General features: G+C 37.5%; 1 protein-coding gene across 2 annotated transcripts in view; it reads left to right on the top strand.

Moving 5' to 3' along the window:
- Window positions 1-25193, top strand: part of LOC120532788 (caspase activity and apoptosis inhibitor 1) — a 91672-nt gene that overhangs the window by 31898 nt on the left and 34581 nt on the right. For both annotated transcript variants that reach the window (XR_005634368.1, XM_039759168.1), the window contains exons 4-5: window positions 13137-13215; window positions 19989-20056. Coding sequence is in view for 1 of the 2 variants with exons in the window: in XM_039759168.1 (XP_039615102.1) it covers window positions 13137-13215; window positions 19989-20056 (147 nt within the window). In the remaining variant the exon portion in view is untranslated. The remainder of the gene's footprint in view (window positions 1-13136; window positions 13216-19988; window positions 20057-25193) is intronic.

Below are 25193 nucleotides of genomic sequence, written 5' to 3'. Positions count from 1 at the left end.
GTATTTATTCAACCCGAGAGGGACCGCTACAGTATATGTAAACACATATAAACATGGCCAACAAGAAGGGGGTCGAAGAATCGAAGACGAAAGCTACATCCAAGCTGCGATCAGCAAGCCCTAGTTCGAGATACGGCCTCTCAGAGACAGACCTGGATCAGATGGGCGAAAGTACAGACTCCTCGGGACCACGGTCCGCTACATCGTCGCCGGCTGAGAGCGAAAAGGGGAGCGAAGGTGCGATCGTGAGTGCAGATGTGGATAGCTCGCCGATTGGAGAGGATTACCTGAAACTGGAAAAGGCCGGGAGGTCCGCGGCTTCAGTTACGCAATTACGCGGGACTGGAGCAGCGGGGACACCGGCTTCAGCAGAGTCTGCTGCTTCATCTACGGCACAAGAAGGCACATTTCAGCTATCTGAACTGAAAGTGTTGCTCGCTGAGCTCAGGCAAGATATAAAGAAAAGCGAGAAGGCTAATGAGAAAGCAACGGCAAAGGCACTTGAGAGACTGAAACAGGAATTAAAACAGGAAATCCAACAGGCAAATGAAAGGCTGCGCAAGAGGTACAACTAGAACTTCGACAGGTGCTGGGTAAAATTGAAGAGCGCATTGAGAAAAACTCAGTTAAACTGAGCACGCTTGCTGATCGATTGGAGCATCTTAGTGAGACATTCACGAATCGGATCGAAATAGCGAACATCTAGCTGCCAGTGCCGAGGAAAGAGCAGTAAATGTCAGTTGAATGTAAAAACTCGGAGAAAAACTTGGAGACAGACTGGCTGCTTTAGAAGATGGGAATAGAAGGTATAATGTCAGAATTGAAGGCCTGCGGAGAATCGAAAGTTTAAACCCGTGAAATTCGCGAACTGAACTTTTTCTAAAATAATCGGGGCGACTTTAAAGCAGAATCTGAGATAGCAGCGGCTTACAGCGCGATCAAACACCGTCAGACCCGACCAAGATCTTTTATAGTTCGTTTTGAACGATTATCATTTAAGTTAGAGGTGATGGAACTCCTCAGGAAAAAAAAAGGGGAAGATATTATATATGAAGATTGCCACATTCGCGTCTTCCCTGACTTCTCTCCAGCAACAGCTATTAAACGCCGCCTTCTATAATATTAAACAGCGGCTACGGCAAGCCAATGTCAAATCGGCCTCCTGTATCCGGCAAAACTGAAAGTGGAATGGCAGGGTCATTTCTATGTTTTCGCTAGCAAGGAGGAGGCAGAAAATGAGTTAAGAAAGCTGATCCCGGGACTATTCTGATACATAATTGTGAGTCATGGCGGTAAATGATAACGCTAGGATTAATAATCTACTGTCTGATCTATTTTGTTTTAAAATACGGGTTTTTATCAGCATATATTCTCATATTCTTATATTATTATTACTTACTTATTACTTATCATTACTTAGTATTACTAGGGCTAAATGTTTATGTTTTATTGTGCTTAATTACGTTTTCCTCCTCTTTTTTCTTTTCTAATTATTTCATGTGTACCCTAAATGAGACTGTTCAATATCATACCCTTGGTTTGCTGTTATTGCTATTACTGCATTAAGACTTGTTATGCTTGTTTTGGACACATCTTTAACACCATCACCTGGGTTTATTATCTGGGGATATCATCTTAATGCACTAAAATTGATGAAGATTATATGTATATGTGTATGTGTATGTATATATATATATATATATATGTATGTATATGTATTTATATATATATATATATATATATATTAAGTGCAAAATTCTTTTTTTTTTTTTTTTTTTTCCTCTTTTAAAGACTATATTGGTAACAGATATCTCTATCTTTTAACCTTAAAGCGCCACTGCATGGGGGCTTGATGTGCTTTGGGCGTGCTCTGTCTCTGGGTATGTCAGAGGACTGGGACTGCATGAAGTGGGTTTTAGCCTCACCTGGGGAGGCAAAAAGGGAGGGTGGGGGTTAAGGGGAAGAGAAAGAGAGCAGGCTTGATCTATATCTAATCTATCATCTCAATCTTTATAATTATAACTATCAACGTAATAATAAGCTGCATGGCAACAACTCTTGGGGGAATAGGAAATTAAGACCTAAACTATTTCACTTCCAGTTAAGACTATAATATGACACCAAAAACTCAGAATCAGTGTCTCCATGATGGGACAGTTAACTTCGTAAGCTGGAATGTTAAAGGCCTGAATCACGAATTAAAGAGAAAGAAAGTACTTTCTCACCTAACAGGTCTAAATGCTAAAATAGTATTTTTACAGGAAACCCACTTACTAAGTAAGGATCAGTTCCGGCTGCAAAAGACTGGACTGGCCAAATGTTCCATTCTAGTTTTACAAAGAAAACTAGAGGGGTGGGAATTCTCATACATAGAACAGTACCATTTGTAGCATCAGATGTAGTATTGGATCCTGAAGGGAGATATGTGATGGTCATGGGAGACTTATCTAACTGTAAAATGATTTTGATAAATGTTTATGCACCTAATGTTGATGATAAGGAATTTATACAAAATTTATTTGCATCCATTCCCAATCTGAACACTCATAAACTTATAATGGCTGGGGACTTTAATTGTGTTCTAAATCCACTTTTAGATAAGACTTCCTCCACAGGGGGAACGGCAACTAACACCGCAAAGATAATTACAAAGTTTATAACTGATCACAACTTATCAGATCCCTGGAGGTTTTAAACCCAAATTCAAGAACATATTCTTTCTACTCACCAGTACATCATTGCTACTCAAGGATTGATTACTTCTTTATAGATAATAACTTCTTGCCTAAGATTAAATCTTGTAAATACGATGCTATTGTTATTTCAGACCATGCTCCGATGATCTTGGAGCTGAAATTACTAAGCCCCATACACTCACCCGCAGATGGCGTCTCAATCCGCTTCTATTAGCTGACGAGAATTGTACTGAATTTATATCCAAACAAATTGAATTCTTTCTAGAGACAAATACATCCCCTGAGATCTCTGCAGGAATACTCTGGGAAACTCTTAAGGCCTTCTTAAGAGGACAGATTATCTCATATCTTTCCCACAGAAATAAATCCGCGAAGAAAGTAGCAGAGATAAAAGCGAAATTACTAAAATAGATGAAGAACATGCCAGACTACCAAGCGAGACTCTACATAAGAGGAGGCAGGCTCTACATTCAGAATTAAACCTCTTGACAACTAAAGAAACCGAACAACTAATTTACAAATCCAGACATCATTATTATGAACATGGAGAGAAAGCTAATAAGCTTTTAGCGCAACAAATTCACAAGCAAGATGTAGCATACGCAATCTCGTAATTACTAACACGAACGGAGATAAAATCATCGAACACAAAAATATAATGTACACTTTTAGAGACTACTATAAATCCCTATATACTACTGAGTTTAAAGAAGACAATATACAATCTAATGCATTTCTGGATAAATTACAGATACCACAAATTGACGCTATTAGTGTGGAGGAGCTCGATAAACCTCTGTCATTATCAGAATTACTGGATGCTATAAAGTCACTCCAAGGTGGAAAAGCAGCAGGCCCTGATGGCTACCCTGCAGAGTTTTACAAGAAATTCTCCGCTCAGCTAGCTCCCTCCTATTAGCAACATTTACAGAAGCCAGAGATAACCAATCTCTTCCACAAACCTTTCGCCAAGCACTAATCACTGTCTTTCCAAAACAAAATAAGGACTTATTACAATGTGCATCATACAGACCAATTTCACTTCTGAATAACGACGTTAAAATACTCTCTAAAATCATAGCTAGAAGGATGGAGAAAGTGCTCCCCTCAGTAATATCACAAGACCAAACTGGATTTATTAGGGGCCGACACTTATCTTCAAATCTTCGCCTGTTTAATGTAATATACTCACCAACTAAATCAAACACCCCAGAAATATTATTATCATTGGATGCAGAAAAAGCATTCGACATGATTGAATGGAAATACCTTTTACTATTTTGGAGAAGTTTGGGTTTGGCCCGAACATTTGTGCATGGATTAAATTACTGTATACTAACCCAGAAGCTTCAGTTTGCATCAATAACATTTGCTCAGACTACTTTAAACTAGAACGTGGCACAAGACAAGGATGCCCTTTGTCACCACTGCTGTTTGCAATTGCCATTGAACCACTGGCAATACATTGTCGAAATACTGATCAGATAAAGGGGATTAGCAGAGAAGGACTGGAACAGAAAATCTCATTATATGCAGATGACATGGTACTGTATATATCGGACCCAGAAAATTCTGTGCCTGCAGTCTTAGCAGCACTCACAGAATTTCAAAAGCTCTCTGGTCTCAGAATTAATCTGAATAAAAGTGTACTCTTTCCGGTGAATTCGCAAGCATATAATATTAGATTAGACACCCTTCCTTTTATCATTGCAGAACAGTTTAAATACCTCGGGGTAAACATCACAAGTAAACATAAAGCTCTTTATCAACAAAATTTCGTCGTCTGCATGGAAAAAATTAAACAAGACTTGCATAGATGGTCAACCCTTCATCTCACACTAGCTGGAAGAATTAACACTGTTAAGATGAATATTCTTCCTAAGCTCCTTTTTATTTCAAAACATACCAATATACATTAATAAATCGTTCTTTAAGCAATTAGATTCAACAATAACCTCATTTATTTGGAATTCTAAACATCCACGCATCAAAAGAGCGACCCTACAAAGACAAAAGGCAGAAGGCGGCATGGCTCTACCTAACTTCCAGTTTTATTACTGGGCGCAAATATACAGTCGATAAGAACCTGGACACAAATAGAAGAACATACACAGGCATGGACCGCAATAGAAGTAAAATCCTGCAGTACTTCTTTGTATTCCTTGCTTTGTGCTCCAATAAACACACGTTATCGGCAATACACTAATAACCCAATTGTGCTCCACTCACTTAGAATCTGGAACCAATGTAGAAAGCATTTTAAGACGGAGAAGCTTCTTTCTGTGGCACCTGCAAAAGAACCACCTCTTTCAACCCTCACAAACATATGCAGTTTTAATATCTGGAAAAATTTGGAATTAACTTGCTTAGAGATCTTTATATAGACAACGTCTTTGCATCCTATGAACAATTACATTCCAAATTTAACATTCCAGCTACAAATTTCTTTCACTATCTTCAAATCAGGAACTTTGTTAAACAGAACCTTCCAGATTTTCCTCATCTTGCACCCTCATCCACGCTGGAAAATTTATTGCTCAATTTCAAGGAGTTAGACTCCATCTCTACAATATATAAAATCCTTTTACAATCCCTTCCTTTCAAAGATCCAAGAGGACACTGGGAAAATGACCTCTCAATTAATATATCAGAAAAGGAGTGGAAAGTAGCAATGCAGAGAATTCACTCAAGCTCCATATGCAAAGCATACAATTATACAACTCAAAATTATATATCGAGCACATCTGTCTCGACTAAAACTCTCAAAATGTTTCCAGGGCATGATCCAACCTGTGAACGCTGCAAAAGCCCCAGCCTCACTAGGTCACATGTTCTGGGCCTGCACCAAATTAACATTATTCTGGACAAAAATTTTTAATTACCTCTCAGACAGTCTTGGACTCACAATCCCTCCTAACCCATTAACAGCTGTGTTTGGGGTTCTTCCAGAGGGTCTTAAAGTGGAGAAAGACAAACAAATTGTGATTGCATTCACTACACTGTTGGCACGCAGACTTATTCTGATAAACTGGAAGAACCCAAACTCTCCTCTTTTAAGTCAGTGGGAAACTGATGTGTTATATTATTTAAAATTGGAAAAAATCAAATACTCAGTTAGAGGATCTGTGCAGACTTTTTTCAAAACATGGCAGGATCTAATCAGTAATATTTTGAAATGTTTATAAAGCACAGAGAATTTGTTGATTTAGGTATTTTTAAAAGCCTTAAATTTTACACGTTTGGCTTGCTCTCTCTCTCAAGGGTGGGGATCGATCTGTTCTTAGCATAATTCTTTTTTTTTTTTTTAAAACTTGATTGCTATGTATTGATTTGTAATAAAATTAATAAAATAAAAAAAAAAAAAAAAATTTTGCCTCAGACCCTTTTAATTTTTTTGGTAGTTTGTAACTGTGACTGATGGAAATAAAAATGTTATATTTCTTAAAATATTAAAGAAATGTGTCATCTTTAACTTTGTCTTTTGGTAATCAGTTCATCTTCTGCTAAATTAACTATTCACATTAACATAGATTTTAGGCAGGGGTGCTCAAACATTTGCATACCACTGTACAGTTAGCCATGAGTAAAAAATTCCTTGCATAGATCAATTCTTGCTTTTCCTAGTATTTGACTTTTCACTTTTGTTGATGGTCATTTGAAAACGTAATTTAACAGGAAACATTTTTGTTTTGAATTTAAACACAGTCAGTAAGAAATAATGAGGATTTTGGGTGTGAACTAACAGCACATCCTAGAAAAATGGTAACTTAATCAGATTTGAATGTAATACAGTGGTACCTTGGTATACGTGTGCTTTGGAATAAGTCCAACTTGGTATATGTCCTGTTTGGACACACAAAATTTTGCTTGGTATACGACCTTTGTTTGGAATACGACTCGCGTGCTAACCTTGTTTACCTCTCTCGAGACAAAGCCACGACTGCCCACGAGCGTTAGTGTGCCAGTTGCTAGCATTCAGTGAACAACCCTCGCTATAACTCTCTGTGAACTTTCACGTGTGTGATATAGCGGGTCCACAGCTCCTGTCAAAGTCCAGCTTTAAAATAAATATAATCACCGAGCTCGCAACTTGGTGAGGGGGTGTGGTGGTTATGTGGCTGAAGGTTGTCAGGGCGATTCACAATGTGGGCGTTTCTCACCAAAGTGCACTTGTGAGGGACCGTCCGCATTCATGATTGTTCCTGGGTCTGCTTATCTTGATAAACAGAAGTGCGAGTCAGCTAGAAGGGGAGTAAAAAGAAAGAACGGACGAGAGGTTGAGTGAGTGAGTGGGTGAGAGAGAGAGAGAGAGAGGGCTGCTTATCTTGATAAACAGAAGCGTGAGTTGGCTTGAAGGGGAGTAAAAAGAAAGAAGCGGGGGACTGGGCTGCCAGGTAAAAAGGCACCGGGCTTCTTCCTTTTTAATTTTTTATTTTTAAAGAATGCTTCCTGCTCTATTTTAACTTCGTTGTTTTTAAGAAGACCTTTTTCTATTGTTTTTAACCTCCACGTTTCACTTCTGATTTTATGGATTATTTATTGAAACTTTGGAGACTGCACTTTAATTTGAACCTTGTTTTGTTAATTGTTTTAATAAAAGCACTTTGCACTTTTTCACCATCCCCTTGCTTTACCGATGAGGTTAGCAGTGAGGCACATTACCAACGGTGTAGGGTTCAAGGGCTCCCCAGCAGCAGATGGGAGCATACAGCAAACCTGCATCGTCACAACTTGATTTTGTGTTTTTTTTTTTTACATGTAAATTTGAATTGATTGTTGAAAAGTATAAAGGTGGCATGCGTATCCAGGACATGGCTGTTGCATACCGTTTGCCGAGAATGACGGTATCTACAATTGTGAAAAACACAGATGTTATTAAATATAAAATTTTCATTTATTTCATCTAATTGCTTTTGTATTTATGTATTTTAGTATTAAGCAGTGTTTAAATTATTTTATACAACCCCATCAATGTATAATATGCCAATAGCAATAGGATTTTTTTTTTCATGGGAACGGATTAATCATTTTCCCATTATTTCTTATGGGAAAAATTTGTTTGGTATACGTCCTGTTTGGTATAAGTCAAAGGGTCTGGAACGAATTAAGGACGTATACCAAGGTTCCACTGTAGTTTGAAATTGTAAAAGATTACAGATCAAGGTTTTACAGCATTTACATCAAAAGCAATATACATTGAATCATAGTTTACTTACACTGCATATAGTGTTGATGTTTACTGGCTGTATTATTTATGGAGGCAAATTTAATAAAATAAAAAAAACAAAAAAACCTAAACGTTTCATGCATTAAGAACAAAACAGGTGGGGGAAAAAATATTGTATGTACCAAACTATGGTGTCACTACTCATTCAAATGTTTTACTTTGTTGCTAAGAAAAAAATCACAGATAAGGCACAAAACTATTTTATTTAACAGTTGAACATTCTGGAATTGTAAAACATGCCTCAAAAATTAAATTAAATTGTTGTTATTAATGGCACATTTTTGTTCAGACCAAACGGAGGAAAAAAATATGGAATCACTTAACGATGGAGAAAATATTATGGAATCACCTGGTAATGTGCATTTCTAAAACAAATACTTGCTGAAGTTTAAATGGGCTAATTAGTCTGCAGTTAAAACCGAGTGCTTGCAGATGTTAATGAGCTGTTGCACCTGGTTGATTGACAAGAAACATGGCCCAAACAAGAAAGCTGTCGGTTGAAACAATGTAAGGGATCATAAAACTCCATCAAGAATTAACACAGTGTGTGGCAAATATGTTGGTTGTTTCCAGTATGCTGTTTGGAGCAAGTACAAACTATGGGAATTCTGGAAACATACAAGTAGACCAAGGAAGGTATCGGGACAGAAAACACAAATCAATATGCCTAGAAAATAGAAAATGCACTACAAAATAAATGAAAAACAAATGGGCAGAAACGGGTCAATGTTTGTGACCAAACTGTAACAAATCGGCTGAAGGAAATGGGATTTAAAATACAGAAAAGCCAAACGTAAAGCTTCATTAACACCTAAACGGAAAAAAACAAGGTTACAGTGGGCTAAAGGGAAGCAGTTATGCACTATAATATTTAGTGATCAATCATGAATCTGCACTGGCCATGGAGATGATGCTGGAACTTTAGTTTGTTGCCATTCCAGTGAAAGATATAATGATGACTGCCTGGAGAAAACTAATTTCCACACTCATTGCTGATATTGAGTTGCATGTCCGGTAAAGACAGAGGGTAGATGGCGTATACATTAAAATATTGGACACTTCTCATTCCATCAATTGAAAGTAGGTTTGTTGATGATGAAGTCATTTTTCAGGACAATAATACTTCTTGCCACAGAAAAAAGGGCATTCATATGTTTTGGGAAAGCCATATCAACTCCATGACATAGCCAGGAAACATTCTGGATCTCCGTCTGATTGCAAATTTGTGGTGGAAATGGAAAAAACGGGACTATGACAAGGCTCAATCCTGAAAGCTGAACTGTCAACTGCTATTCAAGAATATTGAAACACGATTGATGAAGAATATTATTTTTAATTAGTGAGGCCCATGCCTCAAAGAATTCAAACTGTCATAAAAGCCAGAGGAGGTGGAACAGTAGTACTAATTGTATTTTTTTTTTTGGTTAATACTTCCATAATTTTTTCCTCATCATTGAGTGATTACATAATTTTTCCTCTACTTGGACTGAACAAAAATAAATTGCATTAATTACAATAATTTCATGTTATTTTTTTGATGCCAGAGTGATCAGCTATTAAATAAAACAGTTTTGTGTCGTATCTAAGATTTTTTTTCTTTTTCTTTTTTGCAACAAATTAAAACAGCTGAATGAACATCCTCCACGAATAGTGATGCCATAGTTTTTGCCAGGGATTGTACTAATATAATGAATCGGCTAATGCAAATACAATTTATATGTTAAAGAAGCTTTAATTAAAGCATCACCTCTTCAAATAACAGTAAAGTTAAATATTCACCATGTTTTGTTGACATCACAGCTTCTATTAAATTAAAAAGCTAAAGACTAGTATATAAATGAAGATGTAAACAGGCATATAAAGGAAACATTTTTGTGTATTTATTTTGTGCTTGACTATTTTGAGGAAATGGACCTACAATACTGTATGTTTTACGACTTCAAAATACTTTTTTTTTTTTTAATGACCATTATTCAGATATGGAGTTTCTGCACTTTGGCTCTCCACAATTGTTTTAGTTCCCAGTTCTATTTAATGCTGTTGTATGTTTTATTGTATTGCAGTATGTCCTTGAATGTACTGTAGTGAAAGTTAGCATAGGAGTCTTTTACATTCTTGCCAACCTAGATAAAGCTCTGATGTAGGTGCTGTCAATGAGTTTCTGCACATCTTTTCGATCTTTCACTCCAAAGAGATCTATTTACTTTGTATTCCACAGTGTATGGTAGATGAATGTATTTGATGTGCATTGATTTCATAATTGGATTAGTCCATTCATTTTCTAACTAGGTTAACACTAGAATTACCAGAGCCTACGAAAAAACTTGTAGGTCCGTCCCACCTTAAATCGCTTCTTAAAACCGTTCCCACCTCTCCGCCAGTGTCTCTTGTTAATCTAAATGTGCTGATAAAAGAAAAGCTGCAAGTAGCCGGCTATTCCATCCCCCCACCAATTTAGAACATGCACAAACTTCTCCCAGCTCATGCCTTGATTGATTATCTGGGAGTGAAGTGGAGTTTTAGAGTGGAAATAATAGATCATTATTTGAAATACACGCATTTCACGTGTGTTCCGTTTCTACAGTAATCCGTGTAAACACATTTTTAAAACAAACGTTTTTCATATTGTAGTAGTAAATGACAAAATGTAAGCATAAACTATATAATGTATGAAGCCTGAAGTCCAAATATCAAAACACTTTCACAAAAGGTACAAATATAACAGAACAATTATGCTTTTATTCAAAAATATAACTGCAGAAAAAAGCCGCCTTAGCATGCCACATTGACACATGCTTACTACAGCTGTCACGGTAGCGTAATGGTATCAGCCGCTGACTAGTATTCAAAAGGTCATGAGTTCGATCCCACACGATTCAGTTTTGAGAAGTAAACTGCGCTTATTCTTACTATTTTAGAATAAAAACATGCATTTGATTTCCGTGTGTAACAGCCAATGTAATTTATGATACTTGTAAAGGTTAGGGTTTTTTTTTTTTTTATTCACTTTTCATTCTCTTAGTCGTGTTCAGGATCAACCCCCCCATCTGAGAATGCTGTTTTCACATAAAGCGTACTTGTGACTGCATTCTCGTACCAATGCTTGCGAACTGAAGTACTTGCGTGCACTTTTCATGGCATTACACGTCTATTTTTTTGAGCATGCCCGTGTCGCTCAAACACAGGAACATATGTTGGTATACAAGTATAACAAAACAAGTGCACTTTTATTCTAGACTACAAGTGAAGAAAAAATAAAGCAAGTTACAGTAGGTGGTTGATACGACAGCTTGCGTGGTGCAATGCTAAGAACTGCTGATTTCCGATACATGCTATATAAAATCATCACATTCAAATATTAACAATTCCCACACACCCTTCCTACATTCACGACATGTGTACTTGTTGCAGTGTACACATCTCTCTGTGCTATGGTTCCTATTACACTGAATGAGCACCTGACATTGTACTTTCTTTTCTATATAAATCACATTCGAGTATAGCGCGTCTCCAAATAAATCACATTCGAGCTATAGCATCTCTCCAAATAAATCACATTTGAGTTATAGCGCGTCTTTATGTGAAAACAGCATTGTCAGATGCTGTGAACGCGACTGAGAGAATGGAACTGAATTTAAAAAAAAGCTAACCTTATCGTGCATTTACACTGGCTCTTACAGACTGACTGAAATCAAATTTATGTTTTTATTCTAAAATAGTTCAGTACATGCAATATTATTTGAAAACGAACAGCGTTACATCTGAGAATTCACTGTAATTTGCAGCTCTATTCATTATCTCAAAACACCACGCACATTCACAGTAATTCCCAGTTATGTCCACCACTCACACCCACAACCATACAGAACTGATCCCACATCAGAGAATTTCCACTTCCTGCATAAATTCACACCCGATCTGACGCTGTTTGTTTTCAAATAATATTGCATTAGTGCGATGATGTTTTTACATATATTGTCTCTTTCTTTCAGGTGTGTAATAGAAACCACAGCATAGAGAGAAGTGGGTACATTGCTTCTTACAGGAAAAGGCAATGGAAAAAGTGCACTTGAATAAAAGTGCACTTTTGTTATACTTTTACACCAACATATGTTCCTGTGTTTGAGCGACACGGGCAGATGGGGAGTGTCTGATGATTGAATATAGCGCCGAAGTTACTGCTCTTTACCATTCTCTCCTCAGCATGTCCTGGAGTACAAAAGATACAGCAACATGCGGGGACTGGCAGGAACACTCAATAAAACTGAATAAAAAGAAAATCAAGTGACAGTGAGATACGAAGAAGGCAGCTTTGCCAGCGCTTGTGTGTCAGAACCCTTTGGGGGTGGGGTTTGATATTTGGACTTCAGGCTTCATACATTATATAGTTTATGCCAACATTTTGTCATCTACTACTAGAATATAAAAAACGTTTCTGTTTTATCAATGTGTTTACACAGATTACTGTAGAAACGGAACAGACATGAAATGCGTGTGTTCCAAATAACGATCTATTATTTCCACTCTAAAACTCCACTTCACTCCCAGATACTCAATCAAGGCATGGGCTTGGAGAAGTTCGTGCACGTTCTAAATTGGTGGGGGTATGGAATAGCTGGCTGCTTCTAGCTTCTCTTTATCACCACATTTAGAAGACAAAGGATGCTGGTGGAGAGGTGTGAAGGGATTTAAGAAGCGATTTAAGGTGGGACGGATTTACGAGTTTTTTCGTAGGCTCTGGTAATTCTAGTGTTAACTGGTTCACGGTTGAAGGGAGCCAGCATCTGTCCCGTTAACATTACATGCTACGTAGGATAATCCAAAAAACATTCCCTTTAGTCATTATAATAGTAAAGTGTTTTGTTTTTTTTTTCTTCAGTATTAAAGTGACATGACATTCTCAGAATTGCTTAAATCCATTCAGGGAGGCTGATGTCTAGAGGCAATCTTGACAGTGTCTGCCACATAGCCCACTCACACACGGCACACACGGACCCACACTCAAAATTACAGAAATATGTTTGGGGGTGTAGAACAAATACTGGACAACCAGGTGGAAAACACATATAAGGTATGGTTACAACATGCAGACTGTACATGGACAAGTCTTTTGAGATACATTTTATATTTCTTAATAGTAGGCACATTAAATTATACTTACATTTTCATTTTTACAATCAGAAATTTTGTTTTCTTTTTCTTTACATGTTAAGGTGAAGATTTGCTTCCATCTGCTGAGGTTAAAGATGATGGGAAAGGAGTACAAATGAGGAAAACTGATACAGAAACACAGTAAGTATTTTTTTTTTACAGTAAACATTGATGTTACCTGTTTAAACCTGTTATATGTAAGAATTTTATTTAATCGCAGCTTGCAATTATTGGGTAAAAGTTCAGATTTTGCCAAATTCTGATCTGAAATTGTAATAACTTTAGATATTACTGTGGTTGAGAATACAGTTGAGCTTGAAAGTTTGTGAACCCTTTAGAATTTTCTATATTTCTGCATAAATATGACCTAAAACATCATCAGATTTTCACTCAAGTCCTAAAAGTAGATAAAGAGAAACCAGTTAAACAAATGAGACAAAAATATTATACTTTGTCATTTATTTATTAAAGAAAATGATCGAATATTACATATTTGTTAGTGGCAAAAGTATGTGAACCTTTGCTTTCAGTATCTGGTGTGACCCCCCCCTTTGCAGCAATAACTGTAACTAAACGTTTCCGGTAACTTTTGATCATTACTGCACACCGGCTTGGAGGAATTTTAGCCCATTCCTCCATACAGAACAGCTTCAACTCTGGGATGTTGGTGGGTTTCCTAACATTAACTGCTCGCTTCCGGTCCTTCCATAACATTTAGTTTGGATTAAGCTCAGGACTTTGACTTGGCCATTCCAAAACATTAACTTTATTCTTCTTTAACCATTCTTTGGTAGAACGACTTGTGTGCTTATGGTCTTTGTCTTGCTGCATGACCCACCTTCTCTTGAGATTCAGTTCATGGACAGATGTCCTGATTTTCCTTTAGAATTCTCTGATATAATTCAGAATAAGGAATTCTCTGATATAATTCAGAATTCATTGTTCAATCAATGAAGGCAAGCCGTCCTGGCCCAGATACAGCAAAACATGCCCAAACCATGATACTACCACCACCATATTTCACAGATGGGATAAGGTTCTTATGCTGGAATGCAGTGTTTTCCTTTCTCCAACCATAACGCTTTTCATTTAAACCAAAACGTTCTACTTTGGTCTCATCTGTCCACAAAACATTCTTCCAATAGCTTTCTGGTTTGTCCACGTGATCTTTAGCAAACTGCAGATGAGCAGCAATGTTTTTTTTGGGGAGCAGTGGCTTTCTTCTTGCAACCCTGCCATGCACACCATTGTTGTTCAGTGTTCTCCTGATGGTGGACTCATGAACATGAACATTAGTCAATATGAGAGAGGCCTTCAGCTGCTTAGAAGTTACCCTGGGGTCCTTTGTGACTATTACAAACCTTGCTCTTGGTGTGATCTATGTTGGTTGACCACTCCTGGGGAGGGTATCAATGGTCTTGAATTTCCTCTATTTGTACACAATCTGTCTGACTGTGGATTGGTGGAGTCCAAACTCTTTAGAGATGGTTTTGTAACTGTAACCTTTTCCAGCCTGATGAGCATCAACAACTCTTTTTCTGAGGTCCTCTGAAATCTGAAATATATCATGATACACTTCCACAAACGTGTTGTGAAGAGCAGACTTTGATAGATCCCTGTTCTTTAAATAACACAGGATGCCCACTCACACCTGATTGTCATCCCATTGATTGAAAACACCTGCCTCTGATTTCACCCTTAAACTAACTGCTAATCCTAGAGGTTCACATACTTTTGCCACTCACAAATATGTAATATTCGATCACTTTCCTCAATAAGTAAATGACCAAGTATAATAATTTTGTCTCATTTTTTTTAACTGGTTTTTCTTTATCTACTTTTAGAACTTGAGTGAAAATATGATGATGTTTTAAGGTCATATTTATACAGAAATATAGAAAATTCTGAAGGGTTCACAAACTTTCAAGCACAACTGTAGTTATGTTTGGACTAATGTACAGTGATTAAGAGCAAAGCAGTTTAATATATGCCATAGCTTGTTAAAAAGTTATTACCAGTCTGAATGTTTTTTTTATGTTGAAAGAAATTGTAATTTACCTTATCATGGGTCACCTTTCCTTTTCTCTCTCTGCTCCAATGACTGCACCTCCAGTGACTCATTTGTTAAACTGCTGAAATTTGTTGATGGCCTGATCACAGACAGCATAACATGCATTATCAGAGGGAGGTGGATTGATTGGCCCGGTTGTTGTAGCCTTGGCAGTCTTAACTTGAATCCCTTGAAAACAGTAGAAATGATTGTGGATTTTAGAAGACACTGCTCACCTCCTTCTTCCCTAGATATTAATGATGTCACTGTCAACAGCGTAGAATAATTTAAATTTCTTGGCACAACTATAACTCAGTTTTGTTCTCTGCCATCTTGGAAGTTTTAACCTGTTTAACTCAGTGCTGGTACAGCTTTATAGAATCGTCATTGAATGCATCCTCACTTTCTCTACAACAGTGTGTGGTATGGCAGTATATCTACTCATTCCAAGTATAAACTGGTTTGTTATTTGGACAGCAGAAAAAATTTTAGGCCTGAAATGGGTCCCCATTTCACATCATGGGTAAAAAATGTGCCAGCAGTATAAGCAAAGACTACATACACACAAGCAACTATCTTTTTCAGTTATTACCTTTGAGGAAACGTGAAAAAAGGCAAGAACTACTAGACATAGAGATGGTTTATTTCCTACTGCACTCACTATGTCATGTCATGTCATTTTCTAACCCGTTTGCCCTGATGAGAGTCCTGGGGGGGTGCTGGAGCCTAACCCAGGGTGTAAGGCTGGAACAAACCCCGGACAGGGTGCCAGTCCATCGTGGGGTGAACACACACACACACACACACACACACACACAAATGCTGCAGTCACTATGGTTAAACAGAATTACCGATTCATCATTATTTTTTCCTGATTTCTAATCTCTTATACAGTATATATTTCTCTTCTGGTTCGTCCTACTTCCACTTCAAAACTGGTCCCGCCCTCACGCAGCCGACACGGCATTTCTCGATTCCTATTCAACCTCTTCCAAACAGTTCCCCACGCTCTCTGTGGCCTCCCATACACCTTGCTATTTTCATTATACTGCGGCGGTTGTTTCCTAAGCCTTTGTTATAAAATGAACGACCAGTATCTTCTCTGTCGACAGGTTTTTGTACAATGTCCTCTCTATTCCGGGATCCGGCAACTGTCGTCTCCAGCAAAACACCTATTCACAAATTCGCAGGGAGCCAGTGAAGTTGAGAGAGAGTAGGTGTAATATGTTCAGTGGACTTAGAACAGCAGGTTATTATCCTGGCAGCAGAATTTTGAATAATTTCTAAGCGATGGATATGTTTTTGTGGGATGCCAGTTAGAATAGCATTACAGTAATCTATACGTGAGGTGACTCGGACATTAACCAATACTTCAGTACTGTGTTGCATAAGAACAGGACGAAGTCTAGAAATGTTTTGGATGTGGAAGAAGGCAGTCTGAGAAATGTTACTTATATGGGAGGAATTATTTAATAATAATAATTATTATTATTATTTAATAATTGTCATTATTAGTGTATAAATGGATATAAATAATTGCATGTAAACGATTTGCCAAAATCTGTTGTATGTAAATGATACTGTTTTAAACGTTATTGTTTTTTCATCAGAAAACCCAGTTTCCACATCTACCTGTATTAGTTTAACACTGGAATTACCAGACAGGCAGAGAAGTCACTAGATATATAAATAAACAGGGAAGGCACGTGTACTGAAAGAAAAAAAAGATCAACGTGTTCCTTGGTCCTGCTGCACTGAATAAGCTCACACACTCTGTTGTGCAGCAGGATCAAGGCACATGTTGATCTTTTTTTTCTTTCAGTACATGTGCCTTCCCTGTTTATATATCTAGCGACTTCTCTGCCTGTCTGTCTCTCTATTACACAGTGCTCTGTCTGTCTGTGTGTTATGGACACTTAAAAATAGCAGTTATAAGGACACTTGTTCATGTTATTTGCAGTCTCAATTGTTAAAAAATATTTTAAAAGGAGCATCCTACATGAAAATATAACTATCTCATTAACTGACAGTGCATACTAGTTTATAAACTTTATGTCCATTTGAGGTTGAAAAGAAAATACATTAAATCATATATCAATCGACACACGCTGCACGCAGGCAAGCGGGCAGTGAGAGTGGAGATAAAGACGCTAGATAGATTGTATACAACAGGCAAAAATAGCGACCACTTGATAACAGTATTAGCTATAATGATTGAAAACATGAATTAATCAACAGAAATAACTGGGATCGACATTTTAAACTTAATGATTTACTTAAGAAAAAATAAAGAAAAACGCCCCAGCATGCAGAAAGCAGACGTTTGCAGGGAGGCAGGCAGCGCGGCCATGGTTAAAAAGAAAAAAAAGTAACACTTTCTCCATAGTGGGGAATCGAACTCGGGTCTCTGAGGCACCGTAAGCCTGCTGCACTCTGATATGGAAATATTAGCGCTATGCCACGGAAGCTGTTGTGTCATTCTTGAACCTTTTGTTAAAGTGTTTATTTGATCTTTGGAAATCAGGCTTCACACATTCTATAGTTTAGGCCTACATTTTGTAACATTTATTACTATAATATGAAAAAGTTTCTGTTTTAACAATGTGTTTACACAGATTACTGTAGAAACGGAACACACATGAAATGCATGTTTTCCAAATAACGATCTATTATTTCCACTCTAAAACTCCAGCAGTTCAATCACTCCCAGACAATCAAACAAGGCATGAGCTGGGAAAACTTAGTGAACATTCTGTGACGGTGGGGGATGGAATAGCCGACTGCTTGCTGCTCCTCTTAATCGGCACATTTAGAAGACAAAGGACGCTGGCGGAGAAGTGAGAACGGTTTTAAGGTGGGCCTGATCTACGAGTTTTTTCGTAGACTCTGGTAATTCTAGTGTTAAATGGCATTTTTGCCACTTGCGACGTATCGTGTCGACTGGACAATACAGTGAAAGTGACTTCTATCTATATATGTCTATGCTCTCGACAATTGGCATTAGTTTTGCTCCTTGCTATTTTCGTTATACTGCGACGGTTGTTTCCTAAGCCTTTGTTGTAAAATGAACGACCGTATCTTCTCTTTCGACGGGTTTTTGTACAACGTCATCTCTATTCCGGGATCCGGCAACTGCCTGTTCCTATCAGTGGGTCATTTCTTGACACAAATAGTCTCCAGAAAAACACCTATTCACAACTGCGTCTTTCAAGAAGTATTTCTTCTTGATTTCTGAATTCCTTTCTCACCGTTTTCCGTTCTTATTCTTACACCGCCGTATGCTATGGCGGGCATCGGCTAGTTATAGTTATTTTATGCTTATTGTATATAGAAGTTAATTAGTATAATGCTAGATGGGTGTGCACTTCTGCTTTACTGTTGTATATTGTTTTATATGTCTATATTTACTGGATCTAATGTTGTGATGGTGTCATGTATTGTGTATTGTGTTGTTTAATACTGTGTATATTGCTAGTGTATGGATGTAACATGAAGAGAATTTCCTATCTACTATGTTGCCTAGCAATGAAGTTCACATGTGGATTATACACATCATAATACACATATGCAGATGCCATTTTACCTTGTCTTTGAACCAAGAATGTAGCAAAAGCTTTTATTCATATTAAACTTCCTCATACCCTCATATCCACATACCTTTCATTTTTGTTTGTCTGTTGACTAAAACATTTTTCTTGGGGTCTTACGCTGGAATATGCTGGAAAATAATCTTTTCTCATAAAACAGAATCACATAGTGTTCTTCAGTCCCCATCAACTGCATTTAGTTTCCCAATTTTAACATCCTGGGTATTGCAGTCACACATTTCCTTTTCCAGTCTGTTAGAAGTGGAACCTGTTGTCTTTTAAGGTGGTGCCAGTATTTTCAGAGGGAGTAGTGATTTAAAACCTGTAATTCAATTGGGAAACTTTAAAACCCTACAAGACGGTGCCCAGTTTGAGGATTGAGCCTATGGTCACTGTACATCAGCCTTCAAAATCCCCAACAAAGAATGTAAATCCTAAAGTTTTCAACTATGATATTCATTTTTCTAAATGGGATATAATTGCCTTATCGGCTTCCTTTGTTTATACAGCAGTGACATCAAGTCAGTGTCACATTTTCTTTGTTAAAACTCCATTTCATGTATCAATTGTCACACAATAAATATGAAGGACATGTATGAAATGAGGACAAAAGAAAACCCAAAATTGGGAAATGTAAAGTAATAAAATGCACAGATTAGGAAAAGGATAAAACTCTCACATAATATAAAAGCTGTACCACCACTAGAAGTAGGTTTTCATTAAAACAATAAAGAGTATCAACAGAAATTCGAAGAAGTTGCCATATATTGCATAAAACTAATGTGATGTCTGGTGGTGGTGGTGATATCTTTATTATTTGGGAATGTTTGTCATCAGAAGAGACTAGGAAACTGTAGAGTTAAGAGAAAGAAATGGACAAAAAGTCCTAAAATAGTTTCAGTGAGAATTGTTTAAGTCTGTTAAAAAGAAGGTATCTACTGTCAAGCACACAATTTAGTGTTTAAAAGTGGTCTGTTTGAACATTTGAGTTTTCAGTCAAAAATAAAGATTGGAAGTAGATGTGTATCATTTGTTAAACGCGGAATTCTTTCGCAAAGCACTGAATAAAAAGAACATAAACATGCAGAAATTAAAAAAAAATTGCAGATGTTTTACAATTTTTTTTTCTGTTTTTTTAAAATGTAATCCACAAAAGCCACACAAAATCTTTTTATATTAAATTAGTCAGATATCTTAAGATGCAGTAAATTAAAAATGATTCACATTAATTTAAATTTAAGTGTATTGCTTATTGATAACACTGTATTTTTCCCCAGGCAGGATAACAGAGTGGATTCTACTTCTTCATTCAAACAGGCTGTTGGAAATGAAGAACATAAACAAGGTATCTTACTGAGAGGCATACTGAAAAGTTAAAGTGTTTGTTAACACTAGAATTACCAGAGCCTACAAAGAAACCTGTAGATCCAGCCCACCTTAAATCCGTTCGCACCTCTACCTCAGTGTCTTTTGTCTTGTAAATGTGCCTATTAAGACAAGCAGCAAGCAGTCTGCTATTCCATCCCCCACCGCCGCAGAACATGCACAAAGTTCACCCAGCTCATGCCTTGATTGATTATCTGGGAGTGAAGTGCTGGAGTTTTAGAGTGAAAATAATAGATCGTTATTTGGAACACATGCATTTCATGTGTGTTCCGTTTCTACAATAATCTGTGTAAATACATTGTTAAAACTGAAATATTTTTCAAAATTTAGTAGTAAATGACAAACTGTTGGCATAAACTGTATAATGTGTGAAGCCTGAAGTCCAAAGTTCAAAGAGGTTCAAGGATGATACAACAGCTTCCGTGGCGTAGCGGTAAGATTTGCTGACTTGTAATCAAGAGTCCCTGGTTCAATCATGTCTGCCTCCTATATTTACCGTTTTCAGTAGTGAACTGCTCTTATCTATACTAATAAAAGGAAAAGCCCTGACTGAATGACTCACTCACTCACTCACTCACTCACTCACTGACTCACTCATTACTAATTCTCCAACTTCCCGCGTAGGTAGAAGGCTGAAATTTGGCAGGCTCATTCCTTACAGCTTACTTACAAATGTTGGGCAGGTTTCATTTTGAAATTCTATGCATAATGGTCATAACTGGAACCTATTTTCGTCCATATACTGTAATAGACTGCAGCTCGATGGCCGTGGGAAGCAGAGTTGCGTCTTGCATCATCACGCCTCCCACGTAATTGAGTGCCTGCCCATATAAGGTAAATATTCGCGGGTCAAGGACTGTGTTTAGCATATTCATAATTAAAAATATCTGAATCAAAAACTGATAATTATATTTTGTCCATGAATACTTATTAAATAACTCCGAATAGTCTGTCCGCTTCCTTTCATAGCTTTTCCAATGGTTGTGCTGCTTCCAAACATGTATTTTCGTATTAAAGCATTTAACCAATCACATTTCAGCCATCATTTTGTGCAGGCACTCTAACACAGAATAAATATCGATTAACCTGTTGCTTCAACCAATCAGATTTTGAGTTGGTGTCAGTAGGGCCCTCTAGCAGGCGTAAGGCAACGTCACCATATTCAGACCCATTGATTGGATAGAAGCCTATATGAGGATCTCTATGAGGCCACTGAACGCACCGCAAGCGCTCCGAGCGTCTTCGCGCGCACTTTGGCCAACTCCATGGCAGGATTCTGGACAATATTATTTGCCAGACACAGACCAGATTTCAAGACCACGAAAACCTGATGTTTGTCACGCTCCTCGAGTCCAGAAGTTTCGGGAATACAGTAATCCCGCGCTATATCGCTTCAACTTTCGCGGCTTCACTCTATCGCGGATTTTAAATGTAAGCATATCTAAATATATATCACGTATTTTTTGCGGATTTCTGCGGACAATGGGTCTTTTAATTTATGGTACATGCTTCCTCAGTTTGTTTACCCAGTTGATTTCATACAAGGGACGCTATTGGCGGATGGCTTAGAAGCTACCCAATCAGAGCATGTATTACATATTAACTAAAACTCCTCAATGATATAAGATATGCTTCCCGCGCAGTGCTTGATTGTTTGCTTTTCTCTCTCTCTCACCCTCTCTGACATTCTCTGCGCCTGACGGAGGGGCTGTTTGCACAGAGGCTGTTTGCCTAGACGATACGGACGCTCCTCTACAAAATGCCACTATATCGCAGTGCTTCGGCATACTTAAAAGCATGTATTGATTTTTTGATTGTTTGCTTTTATCTCACTCTCTCTCTCTGACATTCTGTGCTCCTGACGGCGCTCCTTTGAAGAGAAGATATGTTTGCATTCTTTTAATTGTGAGAAAGAACTGTCATCTCTGTGTTGTCATGGAGCACAGTTCAAACTTTTGACTAAAGGGTGTTATTTCATGTCTAGAGGGCTCTAATAACGTTAACAGTGTGGGAGAGTTTATAAGGGCTTAAAATATATAAAAATAACCATGCAAACATATACTTCGCGGATTTTCATCTATCGTGGGGGTTTCTGGAACGCAACCCCCGCGATCGAGGAGGGATTACTGTACAAGAAAAATTTCATGCGTGCAGCCTTCTCCAGTTTAACACAAGAGCCACGGAGCGGTTTTTGATCTGTCTCGGCTAAAAACAGAACTGACTGTAATGTATGCCATTGATGATTTTGCAGGAAAATCTCCCACTGATCTCCTTGACTTCCGTCATCAGAAAAATCTGAATGAGAGCATGGGGTCATTCCCGTGTACACTTCTTCTGTCGAGTGGACATTTTCAGCCCTAAAGCGAATTAAAACTTAAGCCAAAAATACGACAGGGCAGGTTTGAATTTCAGCATTAGCTTCGATGGCAATAGAAAGGGACTTTTTGATGGAACTGAAGTGCACGGATAATCCGTATGACAGAGTAATTAAACTGTTTTTGAGGAAAGAAAGGAGAATGGATTTTGTTTACAAATAATCCGAATTTTTGGTGAGTAAAATGTTGCGATTTTCCTAAATAATATTGCAAGTTAATGAGTTATTATTGATGTTTTTTATGTGTGTCGCAGCTGTGGCTGCAGTAGAAAGGAACTTGTTCACCCCTGGTTTGTCTATTCAATAAAGGCATTTATTGTGGTTACAGGAGTTATCTTATATCTATACTAATAAAAGGCAAAGCCCTCACTCACTCACTGACTGACTCATCACTAATTCTCCAACTTCCCGTGTAGGTAGAAGGCTGAAATTTGGCAGGCTTATTCCTTACAGCTTACTTGCAAAAGTTGGGCAGGTTTCATTTCGAAATTCTACGCATAAGGGTCATAACTGGAAGCTATTTTTCCCCATATAATGTAATGGAGTCTTGAGTTGGAGATGGCCGCGGGGGGCGGAGTTTCGTGTGACATCATCACGCCTCCTACGTAAGTACGTAGAGCACAAGGAAGAACTCCAAACAGCGATCAGCACAAAACACCATTTCACAATTGAGAAGGCAGAAAAACATTATGAAGCAAATGATGCATACAAGCATATTCATAAGTACAGCTACTGCGGAAACAAAGCACGGTGTGAACCGTAAGTTTATATTAAATTAAGTTCATAGACAGGCTGCCACTAGCGTTTGTAATTTAGTGCCTGCCCATATAAGGCCGTCCATCAGCGGCAATCCAATACAAACACTGCCGGTAAATATTCACGTGTGAAGGACTGTGCTTATGCAGAGGAAGATGAGATGGTCAGGGTGGTGTTTGGCACAAACTCATTGAAACTGCGAGAGAAAGTTTTAAGTGCGGGTCTTAGCTGACATTACGAGATGGCACCAGTACAGCTGGGAACCTTCGATGCAAGAACACCAAGCGGCTCACGTGAACTGGCGCGTGCACAGACAAAAGCAACAGTTCCAAAGAGTGCTGAACAAAAACCGAATTACACAATTGAGAAGGCAGCTAAAAAATATGAAGCGTCTTATACATAGAATCATATTCATAAGTGCAGCTACTGCGGAAACAAAGCACACGGTGGAAAAAGTGAATGTCCTGCTAAAGGAAGACAGTGTAAAAAAAACCCGTGCATGCAGTTTGTCACATCACAGATAAAAAGGAAGGCGAGCTGTTTATTGATGCAGTAAGGAACTAATCGATGAATGAAACCTCTTATCTTTACAGCGATTGACAAACACGGAATGTAACTTGAACACATCCTACAAATACGAGCCTGATTGAAAGAAATAATGATAATCAAATCCTTGATGACAGTAACATTCAATAACACTCACAAAACAATTACTGTATATTGACAATCATGTTACGTTATTTTTAAAATGTTCCCTTTTCTTTTTCATAACTTCTACTTCTCCACTGCGATACACAGGTATATATATATAAATGTATATATATACCCGATCTACAATACATACTTTAGCATAGACAAGCCACACGCTGTGGCTAATTGAAGAGTCTTAGCCTCTAACGCCGACATTGAGGTTCGATTCGAGAGGGATGTACTGACTATGTACGCGCTACCGATTCATTTACCTTCGCATCTCCTTGGTTTGGGGCGTATGAAAAAATATTAGGTTAGCAGAATCATGTTACGTTATTTTTAAAATTTTCCCTTTCTTAGCACAAGCACAGCTGAGAAGCTTCGATGCATGTACTCCATAACGCGTTAAAAATAACGCATTTAATCACACTTTCAATTCCAAGCAAGCGGGAACTTTTGTCAATGCATGATTTCCTGGTACATCCATTACACTGATGCACACATCACAGCTACAAAAATGTTAGAGTCGGAATAAAGCGCGTTCCTCGACTGATCATTTCGACTTCCCGAGCGAAGCCTTGATAAAAGCATGGTTTTGTGCACACTGAAAAGCAAGCAAAATTAGATGCATTACCGGACTTTGTGGCTCTTACTGGGGATCATTGGACTTCCGTGACCGTTAGTAATTCTAAATACATCTAATTACAAAATGTTCAATGATCACACTGTTTTAGCCTAATGTACAAAATAATTTTGGCTAATGTTACTCAGAGTTTAAAGAGTAAGCTGGTCAAATTACCTTTTATGTTTCTGACTTATTTTTTTAAGAAGAAAAACTGCACTTTATGGTGAAATTTTGGTTATTATTATTTAAAGACAATACTATTCTGCAAATGTACTTAAAGTACTTAAACTACCACTTTATTTTTAAGTCTGCCCAATTTTAACCAGGGATGATATTTTTGTTTCTGTTTTGAATTCAAATGCAGTTTAAAGGCTTTTTTTTCAGAAATTAAAACAGCTTCAGTTTACAATATTCATGTCCATGTCTATTATTTGATTCTGTAAGCCCACTAAAACCGTTTTAAATGAAAAAAAAAAAACATTTTGCGATTTGGGGCAAATTTACGTGTTTCGATTACATACGATTAATCAAGATTAATTTTTACACAGCCTCTGATTAATTGGATTAATTTTTTTAATCGAGTCCCACCCCTAATATATATATATATATATATGTAGATATATATATGTAGATTTGTATATGTATATATAT

Source organism: Polypterus senegalus, chromosome 7 (assembly GCF_016835505.1).
Source record: "Polypterus senegalus isolate Bchr_013 chromosome 7, ASM1683550v1, whole genome shotgun sequence".
Classification (NCBI taxonomy): Eukaryota; Metazoa; Chordata; class Cladistia; order Polypteriformes; family Polypteridae; genus Polypterus; species Polypterus senegalus.
The sequence above is the reverse complement of the archived record's forward strand: the minus strand, read 5'-3'. Positions and strand labels throughout refer to the sequence as shown.